General features: G+C 44.5%; 1 protein-coding gene across 1 annotated transcript in view; it reads left to right on the forward strand.

The window, feature by feature from the left end:
- TH (tyrosine hydroxylase) overlaps window positions 1-27529 on the forward strand; it is a 92236-nt gene that overhangs the window by 51996 nt on the left and 12711 nt on the right. Inside the window, exons 8-11 of the mRNA XM_083165579.1 lie at window positions 605-740; window positions 9730-9799; window positions 11571-11627; window positions 24499-24594. Coding sequence (XP_083021705.1) covers window positions 605-740; window positions 9730-9799; window positions 11571-11627; window positions 24499-24594 — 359 coding nt within the window. The remainder of the gene's footprint in view (window positions 1-604; window positions 741-9729; window positions 9800-11570; window positions 11628-24498; window positions 24595-27529) is intronic.

Below are 27529 nucleotides of genomic sequence, written 5' to 3' on the forward strand. Positions count from 1 at the left end.
ACAGACATTACAACAGAGTGCACAAAGCAGCAGTGGTCCCTTTTTGCAGTTGTGGACTCAATTAATGTGTGTTTCACCCATTAACTACATTGTGTGCTGTGTTTTGAATGTTTAAATGTTTAATATCATTTTGAAGTAAAGTTAACCCACAAATATTTTAATTTCCTTCCAAAGTTGCACAGCCAAAATCTTTTGCCGCACACAGCCTTTGTAAAATTAGAGGGAACACCAGGGTTGGCTACCTTTCCGGGGGCCAGGAGGCTGACCCGATTTCCGGGACCCTCCCGGCCATTCCGGGAGGGTAGGCAACCCTGATATTAGACAACACTCACATACTGTATATGGGGGCTGTTATCGTTTAGCACTGCTCTTCCCAAAGGCGGAACTACCATTGGTACAGCAGATGCATTGCAGTGGGACCTCTGAGGACTAAGGGGCCCACTGCTGGCACGCACTGCTGTGTGGCATATTAGGAAATTTGGTTTTAGTGGAGGAGGGGGGCCCAAATTATACTTTTTGCACCTAGGAGAACTGCTTGCAGGTTCCACCACTGGCTTCTTCAGTTAGTTATTCCATGAAATAACCTATGTTTGTGTTGTCACAGAAAGGACTGGCTTTCAGCTGCGCCCTGTGGCTGGGCTCTTATCTGCTCGGGATTTCCTCTCCAGTTTGGCTTTTCGTGTTTTCCAGTGCACCCAGTATATCCGACATGCATCGTCACCGATGCACTCGCCAGAGCCGTAAGTAACAAAGCAAGATATGCAATACTGCCAATTATGTTGCCCATACACATGGAATTATAGTGTTGTCATAACAAGTGTGATGCCCAATTTGAATCTGATGGAAATCCGTGGTATCGTTATCAGGCATTCGACCAATAAGAGCAGTTAGGATGATGGCAATTATTAGACCTTTTCTGTAAACATCTTTCAACTACACAGGCACAGATTGTTAAAAATGCCAAGTTTCCAGGTTCCTCATGTCCAGATTAAAAATGTAATTTTTCTGTGAGAGGCCGCCTCTGTCAGAATAAGGCTATGTGTGCTTATAAACATAAAAGTAACACTTAAAATTTTTTAATTTTTTAGTTTTTTTCTCTCTGTTTGGTAAACATGCTTAGAAAATGTTTACTGCATATTATCAATCTGTGTTCAGAAAGGTACTGTATGTTTGGATCCTTTTTGTGATCCTCTATTTAACCTCTTTGGTGAAATTTAATAGGATGAGAGATTCAGAAAGTGAGAGATTTACTAAGAAATCTCCAAGTTTTTTTTAAAGCGGCAATCATTTACACTGCAAAACCAGTTTGATTTTAAAACGTAAATGATTGGCGCTTTTAAAAACCCTGGAGATTTCTCACCATGGGCGAGATTTAGTGGTTTTACCGTTTTTTGCAAAATGCAAATTTTTCTCAAATCGCCCTATATCGACGTTTTTTGTAATCGCATTTTTTTACCGAAATCGCGTATTTAATGGCTTGCGTAATGCCGCATGAAAAGTGCGATATATGGCGATATACGGCGATAAGGTGCGAATTGAGCCGATGTAATACGCCATAAAAGTGCGATTTCCGGGTTAGGTCATGTGCGTATTTGCGGCCAACCTGAATGCGATTTACACGAATACACCTGATCAGCCCATACAACATGCTAACCTATTGGCCCACCTTAGTCCCTTGCAATACGCATCACACCCCCTATATAAAGGGGCGCAGGTGCCATTTTACCCTTTGAAAGGGAGTAAGGCGTTTGAGATGAAGAGGAGAGGAACAGTCATAAGGTGCAGAGGAGGCAGAGGGACAGGCGGCAGCTTGGGCCCAAATACCCCAACCACTGGGAGAGGTAGGGGAGTGAGAGGCAGCACTGCCAGAGGCAGGACAGGGAGAGCCAGCATGCTCCCAGCAAGAGCTGCGCCAGGGAGAGGTCACATGGTGGAAGCTGAGCAGGTGGCTATGGAGGATGAGGAGGAAGCAGGCACAAGCCATGTGTCCTCACAGGAGGAATAGAGTGCCAGGCACACAGAGGAGGAGCTGCAGGAGGGTGATTTTTCAGAGGTGGACTGGCCTCTGCAGGAGGAAGATGAAGCAGACTTGGAGGTGCTGGGGGAATAACCAGGACAGGAGGAGGAGGGTGACCCTGAAAATGTGGAGGAGGAGCATGATGCAGCTCGTACAGCTAGTTCGAGGAAAGTCAGGTTCTTATATGAGGAGAATATGGCCCTGGTGCGTGCACTCTTGCCCCTGTATGACCGCCTGCTTGGTCCTCACCATCACCGCACAAGTGTGGCAAGGAAGAAAGGGATGTGGGACAATATCACCTCCGCGGTAAATGCAGTCAGCACACACAAGAGGAGTGTGCGCAACGTCAAAAAACGATATAATGACATCAAGCGCCTCCTCAAAGCCAAGCTTGCCCTGGAGAAGAAAGAGGCCTGTCGCACAGGAGGTGGACCTAGGCAGCAAGTCAGCTTTAAGGCCTATGAAAGGCTGCTACGCAGAATCATCCCACCGGAGGTTCTTCCTTGCATCCACATTGCCGACACAGACAGGCCCCCCACTCCACCGCCAACTGGTAAGTGTCCACTCATGTCAACTACACATTTTGCTATGTTATGTGCGCATGCAATTATGGTGGAATGCTTTATGTGTCCAATAGATGTCTGTGTGTGGAACTACATATCCCAGCAAAAACACATGTTGCTAGGTTTCATTGCTAAATAATGGACTGTGCATTTTGCTGGATTATGTAGTTCCACAGAACCAACTAATGTGTGCTTTCCTTATCACTGTAGGGCTGCAGTGTAGACATAGGCGAATCTAGGGGGTGGTCCGGGGGTGCACAGGACCACCCCTGGGAACCGGGGATACTGCCAGTCAAAGCTGGAACGTTTTCCCTATAGGATAACATGGGACCTGCTAATTCTGACCCCCACCCAGTTCCAACGGCTGCCAGTTCCCCCTTCGGCATCACTGAAGCTCGTGGTTGATCTCAGTCGAACCTAAATCGCTGGGCCTTCAATCTGATACCAGGCTGGGTCCATATGGGTTAATTGTTTTCAGGGCTATTGAAGTTAAACCGTTTTTTTTTTTTCATTTCTTAAATGTAACTTCATGACTGTTTATGTTCTTTGAGGGCAGATTTCTCTGGAACCAAACAGCCCAGTTTTACGGGACCAAAATCATTCGAAGTCAACTCAAAAGTTCTTCAATATGATACTGGTGTCATGTAAATGGGTCAGTTGGTTCCAAAGATATAGCTGGTTGATTAAAGGGGGGAAGGGAGAGGGGAGTGGTTGTCTCTCCCCCTCACACCAGAAAATGCAGGGACTAGGCTGGTGTATAAGGGGTCAGCCGGGGAATGTCCCTGCATGATCCTGGGACCATATTCCCGGGTAAATTCCTGCATTTTCTGTTGTGAAAGGGGTATTATTTCAAACAGCCGTGACCTGCAGTGCTCTGAATACAGTCGGGCAGCCCCCTGCTCTCTGCCCAGCTGTCAATGACTGTCACCCCTGCAGCTTCTGCTCCGATTATTCTCCCTGCTTTCACCTCAGCACACCCCCCCCTTTAATCACGTGGTGCCGGCGCCCGGCGTGCTCCCCCGACGTCACGCACAACAACAGCGTGCACAATATTTCAAATGTCCACTCGGCTAGAGGAGACACCAGGAGGGGAGTGGGAGCGTGCTCTGCTCCTCTCCCATAGAAGCAGCTGCACCGCTCTCCATCTGCAGCAGCAGCGAAGGCTCATTTAAAAATTTACAGTAAGTGGCACTTTTGGGGGCATTGCTTAAGGGACGCTACAAGTGGCGGTATGTGGGGGCATTACGCATAATGTGTGGCTTAATGTGTAAGGGGCATTACGGTGTGCAGCATAATGTGTAAGGGGCATTACGGTGTGCAGCATAATGTGTAAGGGGCATTATGTGTGCAGCATCATGTGTAAGGGGCATTATGTGTGCAGCATCATGTGTAAGGGGCATTATGTGTGCAGCATCATGTGTAATGGGTACTATGGTGCGCGGCATCATGTGTAATGGGTACTATGGTGTGGCATCATGTGTAATGGGTACTATGGTGTGCGGCATCATGTGTAATGGGTACTATGGTGTCCGGCATCATATGTAATGGGTACTATGGTGCCATCAAGCAAGAACCCCCTAGCAATGAGCACGTAGATAAGCTGCACTTATGTGGCAAATATGTAATGGGCATTACGGTTTGTTATATAGTATGTAATGGGCATCATGATGTGTGGCACAATGTGTAATGGGCATTATGGTGTGTGGCCTTATGTGTAATTGGCATTACGGCGTGTGGCTTTATGTGTAATGGGTATTACAGAGTTTGCTAAAATGTGTAATGGGCATTACTGTGTATGGTCTAAAGTGTAATACCACACCCCTTTTTGTGATGCCACGCCTCCTTCCCATGAGGACATGCCCCCTTTTTGGCACGCGGCTATGCCGCGCAAAGGTCCACCTGCTATTATATCTAGATCTGGGACCACCCATTACCATAATTCTAGATTCGCCTATGAGTGTAGATGATTGTTAATCCACATAAATCCTCTGGGTAGTTGAACAAGCACTTTACAGTCACTTTTACATGTGTAATCTGATGGTCTTTCCTGTTAGTAGCAAGTGGAGGACAAATATCGTGCACAGTCATAATACTTAAATAACCTCTTCAGTTCAAAGTCATCAAATTCCTTATGTAATCATATCAGAAGAGAAATGTTTGTTTTTTTTGAAAGTTTTTATCTGCATATTTGGAAAAGTGCCAGTTAGGTGCAAATGTTCATAATGGAAAATGTCTTCTTCTTTCAAACAGCGCCATCTCTGGAGTCCCAGCCTGCTGTTGAGCAACATCAGCCACATCCTATTGTTCCCAATGTCCAGGCTGCAGGTGAGATATCATACTGTTACACAAACACATTGCACATTTCACACATGGCTGTCCCCACCACAGTAGCCTGTGCCAATGCATGCACAATGCATGAGCAAGACCTCACCATTCCAACTAAGGTAACATGACCCACCATACACCATTCTGCATAACATACTTACCACTGTTATCTCATTTGTAGGACCTTCACAACCGATGCCAGAACCAACGGATCCCATGCAAACTATGGACGACGTGAGTGAAATCATCTTGGAGCCGGTGCCATCGTTGGAACCTGCACCAATCACACCCAGTCAATGAGGCCCCCTATACGCAGTCACATAGGCAGCAGCCCCCAATCATTGCAGCCACCAACACTCCCACTAGTGCGGAGGAGTTGGCGCAATCCATCCATATTTTCCAAGGGAAACAAATATCTTTTATGGAGGTGCAGACCACCCAACTAGAAACCATTAAGGGGTATGTGCGTAACATAGCTCTGCAAATGAGACGAATTTCCCAAAGTGTGCGGGCTAATGTAGGGACACAAATTCCTCTTGTCTCCACATTAGACACACGCTTATCAGAAATTGGCCAAGCCATTCAGGGCCAAACTACTAATTTTAGAGCACTAAATGCCAATATGGTTGAACAGACCCAAGCTATTAATGGCCAAACAACTGCGTTGATGTCCCTACAAACGCAACTCAGCCTCAGTGCAACTAGTTTGTTAGGTCAGCACCAAACCACATCTACGCAAAGTAGTAGTGTGTCCTCCACACCCATGAGTGGGTCCCCCACTACTCCCCCACGTTGTAGTATCCGTACTAGGGGTGGTGGTGCCACCAGTGTTAAGGGTGCTAATACCCGGGCTCCAGGGAAAAATGATTAATGTTGTGTGCATTTACATGTATCATGTGCTGGTTTTTTTTCCACACTCATGCAGTGAATGGTAATGTTAAATATTTCTATGGTATGGGCTATGCCTAAATGTTTCAGCAAGTAAAAATTATTTGCAGCCAGCAAACTTGTTGTCATTCTTTACAAATGATTACACCACACTGTACTTTTATGTATTGTCAAATAGGGACATTTTAGCAGACACGGGACTTTGGGTTGTGTGTGCTTATTTGTCATGTAATTTTAAGCAAATACTGACATTTGAGGGGGATAAGCATTGGGAATTGCATACTGTATGTAGCCGCCACTTGTTTTGGTAAATTTCAACCACCTCAGATCAATGATCCATGTCACCTCCATCCATTAACCCTATGTTAATTAGCAATTTCAATCATTTGTGCAAAGAAAAAACTACAGTACTTACATTACATTGTTATAGGTGTTATCATGTTGCTGGGCATAAAGTATGCTGTGTTGTGGCAGCTTGCAGGTGTTGGCCATTATTGTTGGTCTGTTTCTGGGCAATGAACATGGACAGTGAAAAATTTAATGTTAACAATGTATGTGTGTTAAAGGTTCCCCTTTACTATTCATTGCACACAACAAAATTACCTGTGAAATGCTGAAGTATCATCTGTGTACGAACCACATCCCCCCTCCGCGTACTTCGCATTACAACATCAGTAGTTTGAGCTTCCTGCATGACTGCTGCAGGGGCCACATCTACATAATTTGGCTGACCCAAAGCTATGTTATGCAGCATGCAGCAAGCCTGGACAACCAAAACCACTTTGGTAGGGTGGTATAGCAGTGTACCTGCTGACCTGTCCAAACACCGAAATCGGCTTTTCAGCACCCCAAAGGTGTGTTCCACTACATTGCGGGTAGCAATATGTGCAGCATTGTAGCGGTGCTGTGCAGGGCTTTGTGGGTTCCGCAGAGGTGTCATGAGCCACGAATGACACCCATATCCCGAGTCACCTAACATGTAAAGGGATTTGTGTGGTCACATATCATGTGGGTAATTTGCACATAATAGTAGCAGGCTAGACTATATTGTTCGGGCTGGTATAAACAATTACAACAAAAATGACTCTTTAATATAAGGTTACACACACATGGATGTTAAAGGGAAAGACATAGGTTAGCAAACATCATGTAAACAGTGCTAAGTGACTTAGCACTGTGGCATGGTGTGGTTGTGGAAACGGTCCCAGAGAGCTGAGTGCCGCAGGATATAGGCATCATGGCAGTTCCCGGGATAGCCTGCAACCACACTGAGAATTCTGAGGTTGGCATTGCAGACCACCTGCACATTGAGGGAATGTCTGCCCCTGCGATTCACATAGACATGCTCCCTCACGTGCGGGGCCCGAATCCCAATGTGGGTGCAGTCTATGGCTCCCAGCACATTTGGAAATGCTGAGAGCCGATAGAATGCCACCTTCAGGTCCTGCCACTCGGACTCACAACGTGGGAATGTGATATATGTGCGCCACAGCTTCTTTAATGCATTTAACACCTGAGATAAATGTTTAGAGAAAGTGGCTTGTGACACCCCCAAGGCCCATGAGCTCACAGACTGAGTGGAGCCTGTGGCAAAGAAGTGGAGGGCACACATTAATTTCTGCAGCCCAGACACTGCATAGTTGGCCCCCCCACAAGGGTCCAAATCATCTCTCACCTGCTCATATAAGTTCAACAGGATCTGTCGGTTCAACCTAAACATGTCCACCACCTGTTGATCAGAGAGGGAGTCCAGGTACACCCTAGCATGGTACCGACGAGAAGCACGGAGTGGTCGGGGTACCTGGATCTGGTGGGCAGCATCATCCCTCCTGCGTAGCTCCTCCAAATGCCCCAGCTCACACACTAGCACCCCCAGTCTACTCTGCAAAATCTCCATCTCAAACACCCTCACAGGTGTCCATAATCATGTGGGGGTATATGTAGGGGACTTAGTAATTGCTATGTGGGTCACCTGTGACAGATTTAACCTTTTCTATTCTCAAACGCTGGCGATTTTGAGCAAATCGCCACCCTCTACTTTGTCTTTTTTTATTTTTTTGGGGAAAAAATCGCATTTTGCTGGCGATTTCCAAATGCGGCAGACATTAAATTAGCGATTTGTATCTTTTTCAATGGGAAAACATATGGATGCGATGTTAGAAATCGCCACTTCAGAAAGTGCGAATTAGCTGCAAAAAGTGCTGCAAAAAGTGCGATTTATGCCGCAAATCGTCACCCATTAAGTAGTCGATTTGGGAAAAAATGCGATAACGGCCGTTTTTGCGATAAAAATCGCAAAAAACACAACATCGATCTCTAATAAATGTCACCCCAAGTCTCTCATTTTCTGAATCTCTCATCCTATTAAATGTCACCCTTTGTGCCTTTTATATTGTGATCTGCTGTTTAGTAATAATGTTGTTTAGTAATAAATGGTTAAAAAATAAATGTTCCTTATACAGATAGGTTAATCCAGGTGCAAATTTATCCAACATGCACCAGGTTCTGGGCGGGATGTATCAACATACATCTCCGCCCTTCGCACGGCAGCCGTCGCGATGCTACCGCATATGTACTAACATATGCGGCCAGCATCGGGCTGCGGTAACGGAGACCCCCGCGATATCTGTGATGTGGGCTGCGGGGGTCTCCGTCACCTCCCGGCGGCTGCCAGCGTCCCCCTGCGTCTCCTCCTCCCCCCTGAAGCCGGATGTCCTGCCGGCTGTCACACCAGGGGGAGGAGGAGGTTAAAGGAGGACGGGAGGGGGTGGGCGCGCGGACGTCGGACGGCGGGCGGCGAAAGAAGCCCATAGGCTTCTATAGGGTATCGCCACCCAGAGGGTGGCGATACCCTCCCTTGCGAAAACGGGGCGGACGGGTATTGATACATTGGAAAATGCGGTAAAACGGGTGTTTTACCGCATTTTCCCGTTAGTACATCCCGCCCTCTGTAAGAAGAACATTAGTTATGCTCATTCCAACTCAACTCACTTCCGAATGTTCAGCTACTGCCCCTCTTACAAAAAAACGTTTTCACCATTACTATTCCTACCATGTATACTATATGTACCATTATCTCACATCAAACACATTATCTAATCTATGTTCAATAAAAAAAAGTAGATAGAAACCTCAATGACTACTTTTTTAGGAACACATAGGGGTAATTAGGAGGTAGAGAGAAATGAGTTCCCCACCACTCCAGGACCACTCTAAGCCCTGCCCATTAAATATTTAATGATCCCCCCCCCACTCCTTTACATAATATATTTGACAATCTTCTCTACACCCATCTCTTATATATTTAATGATGTCCTCCTCAGCCCCATGCCCTATATAATGGTGTTTCTCTCACCTGGGAGCCCATTCAGGCAAACCGAAGGGCTGCGGCCATGGCAAGCAGCTTCACCAGCACTGGCCATGCCCCGACAGCAGCAAAAATGGTATGTGGCTTTGCGATCACATGCATTCCTGTGAAGCCACACCCCTTTGCCCAAGGTCACACCCCTTTTGAGACAGATGAAGTCTGGGAGGTGGGCTATTCACTCAAAAACAAATTTGTTTCTGTCCAGATGTATAACATATCACACCCCAGACAGATGCTCCGATAGGAACCCATAACAGCAATGAAAATGTTTACATCAGGGATCACCATACTTTATGCTGTGAATCTACTGTCAATGTCTGCTCATTAAACAGCACAGCACATGCACCAGTGGACAATCCCTCTTCTCGTAAACTGTGTGATATGTAGCCCACAGACTATAATGGTTAATGCGTGCAGATCTATGGTCTGGTCCAATGAAGGCCACATTGCATACTGTATGGCAAGGAACTGAATGATGGTAGTATCAACACAATAGTTAACATAGATTAGTATGGTGGTAAGACCATTGTGTTCAGTGTAACCACTACTTGTCTTGTGTCACTCTGCAGAGACTGCTGTCACGAGCTTCTGGGACATGTACCCATGTTGGCTGATCACACATTTGCTCAGTTTTCCCAGGTATGTGTAGAATGTTTGACTCTTGGTGATTGGTTATTTCGGTTTTAATGACTACTGTGCAGTATGGCCCTTAGTCTGGTTCACTCGCAAAGGAAAATTCCTTCTCAAATGCAAAAAACCATGTGCACTGCAGGTGGGGCTGGTGTAACATGTGCAGAGAAAGTTAGATTTGGGTGAGTTATTTTGTTTCTATGCAGGGCAAATACTGACTGTGTTATTTTTACACTGCAATATACTACATATATATATATATATATATATATATATATATATATATATATATATATAAAACTTTGAAGTGAAACCCCACCCTGAAGTGCACATGGTTTTGTCCATTTGCGAGTGAACCAGAATAAGGGCCTACTGTATGTCTGTGGTCAGTTTTGTATTATGCAGTACATGCCACCTTTTAAAAGTACTGTAGTTGATCCAACTACAGGGGCAGATATATTAGTGGTTTGAGTATGTGAGCTAGACATTGTCTCGATGAACCTTTAAAAAATAGTGTTCAGTCTAGCACCCGCCATATTTGAAAACCCATGCAGTTCCTCTTCCCTGCCTGGGGTGTCGCTGTCTGCTGTGGTGTTTCTAGCACAGGTCTGGTTTGCATATCAGTGCTGATATGCAAACCAGACCTGTGCTAGAAACACCACAGCAGACAGCGACACCCCAGGCAGGGAAGAGGAACTGTATGGGTTTTCAAATATGGCGGGTGCTAGAATGAACACTACTTAACTTTTATCTGCAAATCTTTAAGGGCAAGATGCAGGAAAATAAAGTGTGGCCAAACCAGGCACCTTGCAGATGGTATTGCACAATAAAAGCCTATAGGCTTCTATTGCGCTTCTTAGAGGGATCCAAATGGATGCTTTCTGAGCGATATCTTTTTTATAAAATATCTAATGTGTACGCTCAATGAGAATAAGACTATATATTCAGCGACTGATGGTGGTGGTGGTATCAGCCACTGATATTGTTCAATGTGTACTATATTGTTTGACCAGCAACGCTGTCGACACATTTAACTATATCAGTAGTGTGTACGGGGCATTAGGAACAAAACGAGCTTGTTTATCATAATCCTCAGTATTAATATGAAATTGGCACTTTCGGATATTTCTGAGCAATGTTTTGGAGGGAAAACTTAGCAAACATTCCAAAGAGGGCTAATGAAGGTGCCACTCATAGTAGCCAAACATATTCTAGAAAATATTTTATACAGTAGAATGTACTAGATAATACTATACCTAGAATCGAATTGGTTGATATGGCAACATCTTCACTGATCTTCTTTCGAAGTTTGATACATCATCCCCTCAATTAACAAATTTAAATTGAGTATTAACATAAACTTTACATCTTTTCCTTTTTGGTTCTCCCATTCGTTGAAAAGTGAGGATTGCATTACGGGATGGTAGACCATACGTCAGGAATATAATAATGACCATATGTTGGGGGAGTGAGAGAAAGGTAGAGACATGCACATACGTGTAGCAAGTCCGCTTATAGACATAGGAATCATTTCTGCCTCAGGTCACGTGGCTTGTGGCTTCCTGATTCTAAGGGCCCAAGGATCTCCCTATCATTAAAACTGTTATGCCATATACTAATCTTGTAATAACACAACACCATGCAGGTAGAAGAGTAGTGAAACATGCATCTCCTTTCACACATCTGGTATAGACGTGCATCACGCTCCAGGTAGAAACATGACATATAAGTAAAATCGTTATCATTCACCGATGGTCAATAATCTGTGTTTCTCATTCAGGACATTGGTTTGGCATCACTTGGAGTGACAGACGAAGAGATAGAGAAGCTGGCAACGGTAAGAATTGGGAGACGCTTCTGTGCATGCAGATATGCGTGTGGGGTGTCGTGTGCATTGTATGATGTCATATGTATGCAACAAAATAAAAAAGTGCTGTGCATCAAGCGGGATCAGGGATGAGTCAACTTCACAACGTGTAGCACAGAGACATCGTGCCCATTACTAGCTAGTTCATGCCATTCACCTGTCATGCCTCCTCAACCAAACATTTCATGCCCCTGCCAGTCATACCATACCCCCCACCTGTCATATCAACCATTTTATGCCCAAAGCAGCTATATCATGTCCCTCGCCCTTCCAATTCACACCTGAGCAGCTATATCTTACCCCTCACCAGGGCTTATAGTGGCCCTGGAGAGGTGGGGGAACTCATTTTCCTCTGCCACCTAACTGCCCCAATCCCATTAGCCAGTGTCAGTGGTTTTTGCCACCCCCCTGAAAACTGTAATGCTTTTTTGGGAGAATAACTGTGGAGGATGAATTACAGTAGTTCCACCTGTCCAGTGGTGGTACCAACCCCCCCCCGCCCCCCCCCCCACACACACTTTAGCCCTTGCTCCTCACCTATCCATGTCATGCCTCCCCACCCAGCCATTTCATGCCCCATACCAGACATCTCCTGTCCCCCACAAGCCACTTGATACCCCCTAACCAATCAATTTCATGCCCTCACTAGATATGTCATGTTTAATCACCTTACCATTTTATGCCCCCTTAACAACCTTCATGGCCCCTCACCCAGGCACATAAACATAATGGCCCAACTCCTAGCTCCTGAAAATGGACAACATGACAGCAGATCTAATTTGAAGAGAAAGATTTAAATAACCTAACTTACAGTATGTATCATATGTACCCTTATGTATATGAAAGTTGTTTGACTTTTGTGGGTGTTAGTTACAGATATTATGAAACTTTTTTATTTTTTCTGGAGCAGTTGTTTGATATTGACTGTTGGGAACATTTCCGACAGTCATAATCACAGCCAATCCGACATCAATTTGACCGTCGGTATTGAATGTTTCCGACTGCCGCAATACTCATGGATTGTTGAAATCCACATGTATATGGTCAAAAAATGGTTACTGATTCAACAATCCAGCGGTTGTTTTTGACCATGCAGATTCGACTTTTTCGAAAGTCGACTCTGACAGGCTTCAATGCAGTCAGCAAATGCCGCAATGAATAGATGTGCGCCGAAATGTATGACTGTCGTAAATATATGTGTTAGGGAGATGGACTGTCGGGAAGATTTGCGCTGTGGACTGCGTGTGGGGTATACGAGCTGCAAAAGTGTGGAGGCATACTACTAGTACAGTACTTCCTAATTGAACAGGTGGTGGCGGGGGATTACACCTTGCGGTGTTTTTTTTAAAAGGCTGTACTGGTGGTGTAGAATGAAAAGCCAACATTTCTGATTTAAAAATATATCAACGATAATTTTTATTCCATTATTGACATGGGTAAAATATACAGGGATATATTTAAATTTTATCCTATAAAAAGTAGGTTTTAAATTGATTTCTAAAAGATGATGCTGTACTAAATGAAAAATAAAAATGAACAAACATATAAATATAAATAGTCCCTAGCACCGGTATACACATACAAAGGGTGGGTGTGGGGAAATCAGAAGTGTTCGCTTTTCATTCTACACCACCAGTACAGCCTTTTAAAAAAAAAACACTGACAGGTACAACTTCAGCGCAAAGTGACACTGCAAGGTGTAACCCCCCCACCTGTCGTAAATATATGCTGAATAACCCCACAAATCTGAGATCCCTATTCAGGGTGCCTGACCCCCATAAGAGCATAAGTCCTAGTGATGTGTCTCTCTCATTGGTCTGGATACAGCAGCTGCGTTATACCCAGCTGAGGTTGATATATTACAGTATTTAGTTGAATAGTCACAAAAAGACGAGTTTTTCTTGGTGTGATAATTTACAAATACAATAATAAAACAGAATTTGGGAGTTTAAATAATGTTTAATAGGTCGAAAGTGCCTGTGACAAGAGATGATCCTCTCCAAGAGGATACTGGGAATTCCTACATGTGCATTACATTATGTCATTAACCCCTTCCCGCCGCAGCCTGTTTTTGCCTTCCTGACAGAGCCCTTTTTTTCAAATCTGACATGTATCACTTAAGTGGGAATAACTTTTTTTTGCTTTTACTTATCCCAGTGATTTTTAGATTGTTTTCTCGTGACACATTGTACTTCAAACTAGTGGTAAATTTGGGTCGATACAGTCTGTGTTTTTTTGTGAAAAATACCAAAATGTCGTAAAAAAATGGAAAATTTAGCAATTTTCAAAATGTTACATTTTCTGCTTGTGAGACAAATAATCATACCACTCAAAATAGTTAATAACTAACATAGACCATATGTCTACTTTATGTTTCCATCATTATTTCAACCTCCTTTTAATTTTTTTGGACACTAGGAGGCTTAAAATATGAATAGCAAATTCTCAAATTTTCAAGAAAATTTCAAACACTGATTTTTTTTGGGACCAGTTCAGTTCTGATGTGACTTTGAGGGACTTGTATGTGAGACACCCCCATAAATGATGCCATTTCAAAAACTGCACCTCTCACAGTATTCAAAACAGCATTTTGGAAGTTTGTTAACCCTTTAGGTGTTTCACAGGAATTAAAACAAAGTGTAGGTGAAATTTCAAAATTTCATTTTTTTTGCAGATTTTCAATTTTAATACATTTTTCTAAGGAACACAGTAGATTTTACTAGAGAAATGTGATTAAAAATTGATTCCCCCAATTCTTTTGTTTTCATAAATATCCTATATGTGGCCCTAGTGTGCACGTTGACCAAACCACAGGCTTCATAATAGAAGGAGCACCTACTTGATTTTGGAGCCTCCTTTTTATGAGATTATTTTTTAGGCACCATGTAGGTTTCTAGGCACCATAAGATGCTAAAAGTTAGGAACCCCCCCACATGTGACCCCATTTTGCAAACTACACCCCTCAGGGAATTCATCTAGGGGTATAGTGTACATTTCAAACCCCCAGGGGTTTCACCAATTGTGGTACAACTGGGCAGTGAAAATGAAAAATTACATTTTTTACACAAAAATGCAGTTCTGGCTCAAAATTTTTCATTTTCACAAGGAATGAAGAAGACAAAGCACCCCAAAATCTGTGCCCCAATTTCTCCCGAGTACGGCAATGCCTCACATGTGACCAAAAAATTCCATTTGGGTGCATGGCAGGACTCAGAAGGGAAGGAGTGATTTTTGGATTTTGCAGCTCAGATTCTGGTGGAATGTTGGTGGGTGCTATGTCGCATTAGCAAGACCCCCGAAGCACCAATACAGTGGAACCCCCCCACAAGTGACCCCATTTTGCAAACTACACCCCTCAGGGAATTCATCTAGGGGAATAGTGTACATTTCAAACCCCCAGGGGTTTCACCAATTTTGATACAACTGGGCTGTGCAAATGAAAAATTACATTTTTTTACACAAAAATGCAGTTCTGGCTCAAAATTTTTCATTTTCATAAGGTATGAAGGAAAAAAAGCACCCCAAAATCTGTGCCCCAATTTCTCCCAAGTACGGCAATGCCTCACATGTGACCAAAAAATACCAGTTGGGTGCATGGCAGGACTCAGAAGGGAAGGAGTGATTTTTGGATTTTGCAGCTCAGATTCTGGTGGAATGAATGGTGGGTGCTATGTCGCATTAGCAAGACCCCCGAAGCACCAATACAGTGGAACCCCCCCCACAAGTGACCCCATTTTGCAAACTACACCCCTCAGGGAATTCATCTAGGGGTATAGTGTACATTTCAAACCCCCAGGGGTTTCACCAATTGTGGTACAACTGGGCAGTGAAAATGAAAAATTACATTTTTTACACAAAAATGCAGTTCTGGCTCAAAATTTTTCATTTTCACAAGGAATGAAGGAGACAAAGCACCCCAAAATCTGTGCCCCAATTTCTCCCGAGTACGGCAATGCCTCACATGTGACCAAAAAATACCATTTGGGTGCATGGCAGGACTCAGAAGGGAAGGAGTGATTTTTGGATTTTGCAGCTCAGATTCTGGTGGAATGTTGGTGGGTGCTATGTCGCATTAGCAAGACCCCCGAAGCACCAATACAGTGGAACCCCCCACAAGTGACCCCATTTTGCAAACTACACCCCTCAGGGAATTCATCTAGGGGAATAGTGTACATTTCAAACCCCCAGGGGTTTCACCAATTTTGATACAACTGGGCTGTGCAAATGAAAAATTACATTTTTTTACACAAAAATGCAGTTCTGGCTCAAAATTTTTCATTTTCATAAGGTATTAAGGAGAAAAAGCACCCCAAAATCTGTGCCCCAATTTCTCCCGAGTACGGCAATGCCTCACATGTGACCAAAAAATACCAGTTGGGTGCATGGCAGGACTCAGAAGGGAAGGAGTGATTTTTGGATTTTTCAGCTCAGATTCTGGTGGAATGAATGGTGGGTGCTATGTCGCATTAGCAAGACCCCCGAAGCACCAATACAGTGGAACCCCCCCCACAAGTGACCCCATTTTGCAAACTACACCCCTCAGGGAATTCATCTAGGGGTATAGTGTACATTTCAAACCCCCAGGGGTTTCACCAATTGTGGTACAACTGGGCAGTGAAAATGAAATATTTAATTTTTTACACAAAAATGCAGTTCTGGCTCAAAATTTTTCATTTTCACAAGGAATGAAGGAGACAAAGCACCCCGAAATCTGTGCCCCAATTTCTCCCGAGTACGGCAATGCCTCACATGTGACCAAAAAATACCATTTGGGTGCATGGCAGGACTCAGAAGGGAAGGAGTGATTTTGGGATTTTGCAGCTCAGATTCTGGTGGAATGTTGGTGGGTGCTATGTCGCATTAGCAAGACCCCCGAAGCACCAATACAGTGGAACCCCCCCACAAGTGACCCCATTTTGCAAACTACACCCCTCAGGGAATTCATCTAGGGGTATAGTGTACATTTCAAACCCCCAGGGGTTTCACCAATTGTGGTACAACTGGGCAGTGAAAATGAAAAAATAATTTTTTTACACAAAAATGCAGTTCTGGCTAAAAAATTTTCATTTTCACAAGGAATGAAGGAGACAAAGCACCCCAAAATCTGTGCCCCAATTTCTCCCGAGTACGGCAATGCCTCATGTGTGACCAAAAAATGGCAGGACTCAGAAGGGAAGGAGTGATATTTGGATTTTGCAGCACAGATTCTGGTGGAATGTTGGTGGGTGCTATGTCGCATTAGCAAGACCCCCAAAGCACCAATACAGTGGAACCCCCCACAAGTGACCCCATTTTGCAAACTACACCCCTCAGGGAATTCATCTAGGGGTATAGTGTACATTTCAAACCCCCAGGGGTTTCAGCAATTTTGATACAACTGGGCTGTGCAAATGAAAAATTACATTTTTTACACAAAAATGCAGTTCTGGCTCAAAATTTTTCATTTTCACAAGGAATGAAGGAGACAAAGCACCCCAAAATCTGTGCCCCAATTTCTCCCGAGTACGGCAATGCCTCACATGTGACCAAAAAATACCATTTGGGTGCATGGCAGGACTCAGAAGGGAAGGAGTGATTTTGGGATTTTGCAGCTCAGATTCTGGTGGAATGTTGGTGGGTGCTATGTCGCATTAGCAAGACCCCCGAAGCACCAATACAGTGGAACCCCCCCACAAGTGACCCCATTTTGCAAACTACACCCCTCAGGGAATTCATCTAGGGGTATAGTGTACATTTCAAACCCCCAGGGGTTTCACCAATTGTGGTACAACTGGGCAGTGAAAATGAAAAAATATTTTTTTTACACAAAAATGCAGTTCTGGCTAAAAAATTTTCATTTTCACAAGGAATGAAGGAGACAAAGCACCCCAAAATCTGTGCCCCAATTTCTCCCGAGTACGGAAATGCCTCATGTGTGACCAAAAAATGGCAGGACTCAGAAGGGAAGGAGTGATATTTGGATTTTGCAGCACAGATTCTGGTGGAATGTTGGTGGGTGCTATGTCGCATTAGCAAGACCCCCAAAGCACCAATACAGTGGAACCCCCCCACAAGTGACCCCATTTTGCAAACTACACCCCTCAGGGAATTCATCTACGGGTATAGTGTACATTTCAAACCCCCAGGGGTTTTACCAATTTTGATACAACTGGGCTGTGCAAATGAAAAATTACATTTTTTTACACAAAAATGCAGTTCTGGCTCAAAATTTTTCATTTTCATAAGGTATGAAGGAGAAAAAGCACCCCAACATCTGTGCCCCAATTTCTCCCGAGTATGGCAATGCCTCATATGTGACCAAAAAATACCAGTTGGGTGCATGGCAGGACTCAGAAGGGAAGGAGTGATTTTTGGATTTTGCAGCTCAGATTCTGGTGGAATGAATGGTGGGTGCTATGTGGCATTAGCAAGACCCCCGAAGCACGGTGAAATGATGAACCTAATAATCCATAGATGTGTGGTATATTTTAAAACACTCCTTTATACATAGGCCGGGTTTGTCGGGGCAAGTTTCACAGTGGAAAATAGTATCCTTTCTTATTCCCTTTTTATAGCAAACTTTGCACCTTTTTTGTGTCCTGCCCTTTTTTGCAGTAGAGGGGATTTCGTTAGGAAAATGCTGCCCTGGTACAATACGGGGGCCAGTACTAGAAGTACTGGGGCCCTCTGCCTGCTGGTTCCCAAATATTAGGCCCTTTATGACTTCCTCTTGAAAGTGCATAAATGTCCCCCTCTGGCTGGTAGAACGGAATAGCACGTAAGCGTTATACAGTGCCATCTGGATGATATACACGGCCAGCTTCTTGTACCAGATTTTTGTTTTCCGCAGGGCACTGTACGGCTTCAGTACCTGATCTGAAAGATCCACTCCGCCTATGTACTTATTGTAATCTAGGATACAATTAGGTTTTGAGGTGTGGGTACTGGTACCTCGTACAGGGACGGAGGTGGTACTGTCTCCATGAATTGTTGTCAGTATAAGGACATCCCTCTTGTCCTTATATTTGACCAACAACATATTTTCGGTGGATTGTGCCCTGCTTTCACCCCTTCTCAGTACTTGGGCAATGTGCGTTTTTGGGAGGCCTCTTTGGTTCTTGCGCACAGTACCGCAAGCTGCTGTACCTCTTGAACCAAGGGCCTTAAACAGGGGGATGCTAGTGTAAAAGTTATCCACATAGAGGTGATAACCTTTATCCAGGAAGGGGTGCACTAAATCCCAGACAATTTTTCCACTAACACCTACGAGGGAGGGGGGGCATTCTGGCGGTTCAATTCTTGAATCCTTCCCTTCATATACCCTAAACCTGTGGGTGTACCCTGAGGTGCTTTCACACAGTTTATACATTTTTATGCCATACCTTGCCCTCTTACTGGGAAGGTACTGGCGGAATTTAACCCTTCCTTTAAAATGTATAAGGGACTCGTCGATACAAATAAATTTTTCAGGGATGTACAACTCTGCAAATTTGGCACTGAAATGATCAATGACCGGCCTGACTTTGAATAGCCGGTCAAAGGTGGGATCATCTCTGGGTGGGCACTGTGCATTATCGGTGTAATGTAAAAATTTAAGGATTATCTCAAAACGAGTCCGAGTCATGGCCATACGGTAAAGTGGGGTGCTGTACAGAACATCTGTACTCCAATATTGCCTAATTTCTGGCTTTTTTACTATGCCCATATGTAACACCAGACCCCAAAACGTCATCATCTCTACTGCATCTACAGGGGTCCACCTAGCAAATGATGACGTGGGGTTTTGAGCAATAAACTGCTGGGCATATAAATTACTTTGGTCCACCATTAAATTTATAAAATCATCAGAGAAAAATAATTTGAAAAAGTCAATTTCTCTGAGACCTGTTGAATCAAATAGAATTCCTGGGATGGCCAAAAACTCAGGAACCTGGGGCTCTAAATTGTCTGGTGGTGGGGTCCATACGGGATCAATCATTTGGGGGGGGTCTCAGCTGCTCTACGGGGGCGTCTTTGAGGGGGTCCCTCATCACTAGAGGAGGAAGAGGAGCTTAAGACGAATCCTTCAAATTCCCCGCTTGCATCACTGGCTGTGTCAGAGTCAGAGGCAAGCATGGCATATGCCTCCTCCGCTGAATACATTCTTCTGGATGACTGGGATGACATTTGGGATGACATTTGGGATGACATTTGGGATGCCATTTTTATTTTTGTGTTTCTGTAAGTGTAATGTTTCAACACGTGTATAGTGTAGGGGGGTACAAAATTTATTTCAACACGGGGGGTATGTAGTGTGTAGTGTGTATGTAGTGCAGAAAAAAAAATACTTTATACAGGAATTTGATCCCAATAAAAAAAAAAAAAAATTGAAGGGGTTAAAAAAAAAAAAAAAAAAAGGTCCTGCGCCAAAAATTGAGCACAGATGTTGGTCAGTAACGTCCGTCACTGAACAGCGCTCAAAGGCAACAGGAATTTGATCAAAAAAAAAAAAAAATTATATCAACCCTGTGCCAAAAATGCTGTTCAGTGATGTACGTCACTGATCAGCGCTCAGCGGCCACAGGACACCCACAAAAGCAACGTGGGTGTAAAAACAATTTAAAAAAAATAAACCACAGCACTCTCCAAAAAAAAAAAACAATTTAAAAAAACTGCAGAAAAAGAATTATATCAACCCTGTGCCAAAAATGCTGTTCAGTGATGAACGTCACTGATCAGCGCTCAGCGGCCACAGGACACCCACAAAAGCAACGTGGGTGTAAAATCAAAACCCCACTGCACTCTCCAAAGAAAAACAATTTAAAAAAAATGCAGAAAAAAAATTATATCAACCCTGTGCCAAAAATGCTGTTCAGTGATGTACGTCACTGATCAGCGCTCAGCGGCCACAGGACACCCACAAAAGCAACGTGGGTGTAAAAACAAAACCCCACTGCACTCTCCAAAAAAAAAAAACTGCAGATCAGTGATGCAGTGATGCAACACTGATTAGCAGTGAGGGGCAGCAGGCACACAACTGTGGGTGCAACCTGACAGGGTATATATATAAAAAAAAAACCCTGGACCCCCAAAAAGTTGCTGATCAGTTAATTTATACTGATCAGCACAAAAGGGGGGGGGGGCAGCAGGGGGGCAGCAGTCAGTTGCACAGGCAGCACAAGCTTTGGTGCAACTGACAGGTATATATATAAAAAAAATAACCCCTGCACCCCCAAAAAGCTGCTGATCAGCACAGATATACTGATCAGCACAAAAGGGGGTGCAGCAGACACAAAATATAGCACTCTCTATCACTCTCTGTCACTATCTCTCACTATCTCTCACTATCTGTCACTATCTGTCACTCTATGACACTGCAGCAGGAAGTGACAAGATCCAGGAAGCATCCAGCTGCTGGCAGCACGCTACCAGTGGTGATCAGGTAAGTATCAGGCAAGGATCAGGTATGTATATCACGACAGATTGGTCGGTGACCGCTCTGCACGCAATTCCAGACCGGAATGGCGTCTGCAGCGCAGTCACCGTTAGTTTAAATCACGCGCCTTGGCTGTGATTGGTCCGTCGGTCCGACGGACCAATCACAGCCTTGGGGGCAGGTGGGGTGAGGTGGGGTGAGGTGTGGTCATCACCGGTGACCCCCTCACGCCCCCTCACACCCGGCGGTGATTGACACCTGTGTTACCGAGCGTCTGATTCGCCGGTAACACAGGAAAAGCTGCGACTGGCTGTTCACATTGAACAGCCAATCACAGCTATCGCCGACGGGGGGGAGGCATCGCCGCCCCCCCTGGGCATGCAGGAACATGTCTGCTGTCAGGGACAGCAGACATCGTCCCTCTGTCACCGCGTCCCTAGACGCGGTGACAGTTTAAAGTCATGACGTATATATACGTCATGTGTCGGGAAGTACATCCCGGCCATGACGTATATATACGTCAAATGTCGGGAAGGGGTTAACCGCAGTCACAAACATCACTAAGGAGATTACTAAACAATCAATATGAATACTGTGGCTGATTTAATAAAATGGATAAGTAATGATCTCATTTTTCCGAGAATTCAATAAAATAAAAGCTTGGTCATCTGGGACCACAAAGCCATAATGGCAATGACCGGCAGTATACGTGTGAGTGTCATACAGTACATCATTACTTGGTAAAGAAACATTTGGACTATACAGTATTCTGTTATCCTCGTTTTAATCTTGCACAAACCCCGGTCACATTCCCTCTTCTACAGTTAACCTAGAGAACTTAAAAAAGGTTAAAAAAGTAAAGAATTGATATTCTGTGTTATTACAATTTAATATGTTGTATTATATTGTTCTTTTATACACTCCTGATGGCCTATACTGTCCTGATGTATTATATTCTACTTTTATACACTCCTGATGGTGTATACTGTCCTGATGTATTATATTGTATTTTATACACTCCTGATGGTGTATACTGATCTGTTGTATTATATTGTACTTTTACACACTCCTGATGGTGTTGTATTATATTGTACTTGTATACACTCCTGATGGTGTATACTGTCCTGTTGTATTATATTGTACTTTTATACACTCCTGATGGCGCATACTGTCCAGATGTATTATATTGTACTTTTATACACTCCTGATGGCGCATACTGTCCTGTTGTATTATATTGTACTTTTATACACTCCTGATGGCGCATACTGTCCTGTTGTATTATATTGTACTTGTATACACTCCTGATGGCGCATACTATCCTGTTGTATTATATTGTACTTTTATACACTCCTGATGGCGCATACTGTACTGTTGTATTATATTGTACTTTTATACACTCCTGATGGCGTATACTGCCCTGTTGTATTATATTGTACTTTTATACACTCCTGATGGTGTATACTGTCCTGATGTATTATATTGTACAGAACATTTATACACTCCTGATGGTGTATACTGTCCTATTGTATTATATTTTACAGAACTTTTACATACCTCCCAACTTTGGCTCCCCCTGAATCGGGACCGTGCTGAGCCCCCCCGGTTTTTGCCACTCTGCGTCGCTAAATAGACGCTGTGCGCATGCACGCAGCGTCTATTCTCTGCATGCTGGGGGGGACTCCCAACTCACGGGCCCCGGGCAGGGCAGCCGAGAGGTATGCCGGGCACCGGTAAAATTTTGGGGTGTGGTCTAATTTAGGGGTATGGCCACCTACCGCAATTAGGCCACGGCATCAAAACACACTTTAAAGCCGAGGGGGGAGTGTTATTATCGCCCCCCCCCCCCCCCTCAGCAGCAGCAGCACATACCTACAGCATGTGCTGTGCTGACAGCAGGCTCAGCATGAGCTCTAGTGCTGTCAGTGAGATGCTCATGCTGATCCTGCTGCCAGCACAGCACGTGCTGTACGTGTGTGCTGCTGCCTGGGGGAAGGGGGGGTAGGACCAGGGCTCCTGCTGGGCCCCTCCAGCAAGCCTGGGCCCGGGTAATTAGTACCCAATCCCCCCTCTCGGCGGCCCTGGACCCGGGCGGGACGCGGGAACGTCCCTAAATACAGTATGCGGGACAGTTGGGAGGTATGCTTTTATACACTCCTGATGGTGTATACTGTCCTGAAGTATTATATTGTACAGAACTTTTATACAATACGGATGGTGTATACCAGGGGTGTCCAAACTTTTTGTGACGAGGGCCAGATTTGGTGAAGTGTAAATGTGTGGGGGCCGACCATTCAGCCTGACATTCTTTGAATCATTAAACACATCAGAATGGTCCCCCACTCTGCACCCATTCACTCTGTCCCCCAGCCTGCCCCCCTTCTCTTAATGTCCATCAGTGCCTCCATTCATTGTATGTCCCCAAGCCTGACCCTCCTTCACTGTATGACCCCCATTCACTATGTACCCCACTCTGTCCCCCATTCACTGTATGTCCCCCAGCCTGCCCCTGCTCCCCCTTCTCTGAATGGCCATCACTGCCTCCATTCACTGTATGTCCCCCAGCCTGACCCCTCCCTTCCCTTATGTTTCCCAGCCCCTTGTGTGAGCCAGAGGAAGAAGAGCCAAAGCAGGCACTGCAAGGACAGGAGATGCTTGGGCTCCCGCTGCTGCCCTCCTCCACTCTGCATGTTACGGGAGCAAGCTTCCCCCTTGCTGCCCCTCTCCCCAAACACTGCGGTCACTGTGATTGTGGAGTAGGGTGATATACGATTGCAGAAGCAGTGGTAGGATGCCAAACACATCTGACTGTGGCGGCCGGCACCTCATCACTGCAGCAGGCAGCAAGGTAAAGGCGCGCTCGCCGGGGCCCCACCTTTAGTGTCCTGTGCTATGCTTCCCACATCTGATGCTCTGCCCGCTTCCAGCTGGAGACTGAGGGCCACTTAAAAGGACAGCACGGGCCGCAATTGTCCCCCGGGCCTGACTTTGGACATGCCTGGTGTATACTGTCCTGATGTATTATATTGTACTGGACTTTTATGTTGGGCATGTGGTCATTGGATTGACAGTGTCTCAGTCAACAGTTAAAAGGTTGACACATGAAAAGGGTAGACATGGAAAAAGGTCAACATGAGTTTTGCATGTTGTTTTTTTTAAACCGACTTCATACTTTACTATCCCAGTGGGCATAGAGGAAGAATAATGTCGACCATGTGGGCGTAGACACAAAAAAGTTAAAACCTCACGTCAACCTTTTCATTGTGTCCACATTTTGATGATGTTGACCAATAGTGGTCAACCTTTTCATTGTCGACTTAGACCCTGTCCACCTAACAACCTGTCCCCGTTATGTTGTATTGATCCTTTATACTGTACAGAGGTATTATATCATCCAGATGTATTCTATTGTACTGATTATATTGATATGATGTATTGTGTTTCTGCAGCTTTACTGGTTTACTGTGGAGTTTGGTCTCTGTAAGCAAGATGGGGAAACAAAGGCCTATGGTGCCGGTCTATTATCATCCTATGGTGAATTGTTGGTATGTAATGCACAGTCACACACACATGAGATCAGTAAATGTATACAGTATCAAGTCTTTAGAAAATCTGCTGAATTGAGGAATACTAATATACTTTATTAACAAAAGGGCAAAACAGTAATTAGCATTGTACAGGAATAATGACAAAAAACATACAATATACAACAACTTGAACGGAAGATAACAATGTAATACTGTAAGTGGGGGAAAGCATTTTATATGTTGGGTAAAGCAATAAGAATTGTACCTGCTAAGTAGATACTATGGAGTTTATTTACTTAAGGTGCCCATACACGTTACAATTATTGTATACAATATCGCATCTCGGTTTTGCGATATAATGGTAACATGTATGGGCACCTTAAGATAGACAACCAATCAGAGGCTACTTTGATTTATTTAACACATTCTAAAAGATAATAGATAGAATCTGATTGGTTGCCCATAGCAACATCCCATCTTCAATAGAACTCTCATCTTGGTAAATAAACTTATGTATAATTTTATACCTGGGTGCGACACGGCTTACAAGGGCTTTCACACTAGCCACAGACATAAAGCCGGTTGGGTGACGTCATTGGGTGGCGCAGAGCACATCTCCCAGCGGCCCCTTTACACTGCAGTGAACGGGACATGGGTCGCATCGACCCGGGTTACCAGTTTCCACTGCCCCTGGACTTAGCAGCATCCCAAGTCCAACCCAGGTCACTACTAGGCACGTTTTCACTAGCAAAAAAAAACAGGTTGATGCACGTCCCCACACACTGACCCGGGATATTTTTGCTAGTGGAAAAGGGGTATAAAAGGGCTGTCTCATATACAGTAGGTATCATCACAATGGTGTTGTTATATTGACTTCTGTACCCCCTGATGATAATTCACCCGAAATGAAAATTTACCAGGTGTAATATAAGCATGTATGGTATACTTATCATACGGGTTTGTAACATATATATAGACTACATTTAAGTCTACTTAAAATATTTTGAGAATTCCAGTTAGTATAACGAAGTGTGACTAATATATTCGTATGATGGTTACAGTATGTGTTGTAGGTGGGATAGCTATGACTGGTGGACGAACATCCTATCCAACCTATACCTGTCACAAAACGGCAGCAATAACATATATGGATAGAACACAATAATGAGCTTAATGCTATAACTGTGTGACCCAGTGGCTGGATCGGATCCACTGTGGTTTTAGTGTGCCGTCCTGATATGGATAGGGGTAAGGTGCACAAAGATTAGTCAACCAGGAATTCAAGTATACATCTACATAGGAATACAAGCACTAGAAGCGCCCACACGTGGAGAACAAGCCAACGAGCGCTTCGCAGTGCAGCTTCGTCAGACCTCCTCTGAGGCCCCCGTCAGCCAGTAACTTTTTTATGATTTGGTCCCGCCCCCTCATGTCTCCCACACAAATTAACTTTGCCAGGTCACAGAGAAGAACACCCCACACTGCAAATACTATGTTGGGCTCCCATCTATATCCATGGTAACATTTGTTATAGGACAGGAGCGGGTGCTAGCTGGGGAATTCAAAAATTTCTATGGTATTTCTGGGCTGTACTGGGAGACTGGTGAGGATATTTGTAATATATGAGGGATTATGGTAATGAGTTGTTTGTCTGATTGATGCAAGTTTTGGGATCTGTGCTCAGTCTCCGTGGGGTGTGGATCATTTTGTCAACAGTAATGAGGTTGAAAGTCAATAGGTCGACCACAATCGGTTGGCACATGGAGAAGGTAAACGTGCATTAGGCCGATAGGTTCAAAAGGTCGGCACAAGCAAAAGATTGACATGAAAAAGATCAACATGACTTTTTGAATTTGCGGGTGTCTGTGTCGAAAATATGTCAACATGGACACCATATTAGTGTACCACGTCCCCTCACATTGTTTGCTGCGGTTGCAATGCTATATTCTCCTTCTATGCCCACTGGGATGGAAAAGTATGAACAACTTGGTTCTCATGTGACCAATAGTGGTCAACCTATAGACTGTTGACCTTTATACTGTCAACCTATCATCAACATAACATCTCAGGGGGGTAGGTGGGGTTTTATTTGAAATGTGGTGGTTTGTCCCAGCAGCTTAAAGGTCTCGGTGCCACTAGACTGCCATGCATATTAAAACCAATGGCTCCCTTACAGGTGCAATGACGTATTATCCCTTACATCTGATTTAATGCCGTCCACGTCTGCCCACTTCTAGACATTTTTCCAGTGACACTTTTAGGACCATATTCTGGTCCACATGCAACACTGAAAATTTGCAGTGTAGCATGTGGGTTAACCCCCCCCCCCCCCTTCGCTCACTGAGTTCCCCGCATGGCTGTGAATGGATGTTTTGCATAAACATCCATTAGCAGCCTTGGGTGTGGTGGACAAATCATTTGATGGTCGCTGACCCTCGAATGATTTGGAAAGTGCACACAAAACTAAGACACTCTCTGGTGTCTTAGCTTTGCATACTCCCTGTATGGAAAGAGGGCAAGCAGCTGACATCCGGTGATGTCAGCTGCCCGCCTCCCTCACCCATGTCACTGCCTAATTTCCATGGGAACACCCAGTGATTTCATTGGAACACCCATGAAAGCTGGGAGTTCCCATGGGCGCAGCCTGTCGCCGCCGTCCAACACCCAGCGTATGCAGAAGTAAAACATCCCTCCCCCATGCAAACGCGCAGGGGAGCGAGTGAACCAAAATAAGACCTTTAGTTGCCAGTCAGCTCCTGTTATATGAGTTGAATATATTGACTTGAGGAGAAGTCTTGTTACTCATTGAATGAACCACCCTTGTCCAGGGGCGCCGATTTATGATTTTTACGGTGGGTGCCCCCACAGACTATCACCTGCCCGGAACTCACCCACTGCTCGCAGTCGGGGGATCCTGGCAGTGGCAGCACCGCAGCGGGGTCCCAACAGCGAA

The sequence above is a fragment of the Crinia signifera genome, chromosome 11 (genome assembly GCF_055691185.1).
Source record: "Crinia signifera chromosome 11, ASM5569118v1, whole genome shotgun sequence".
NCBI classification, from domain to species: domain Eukaryota; kingdom Metazoa; phylum Chordata; class Amphibia; order Anura; family Myobatrachidae; genus Crinia; species Crinia signifera.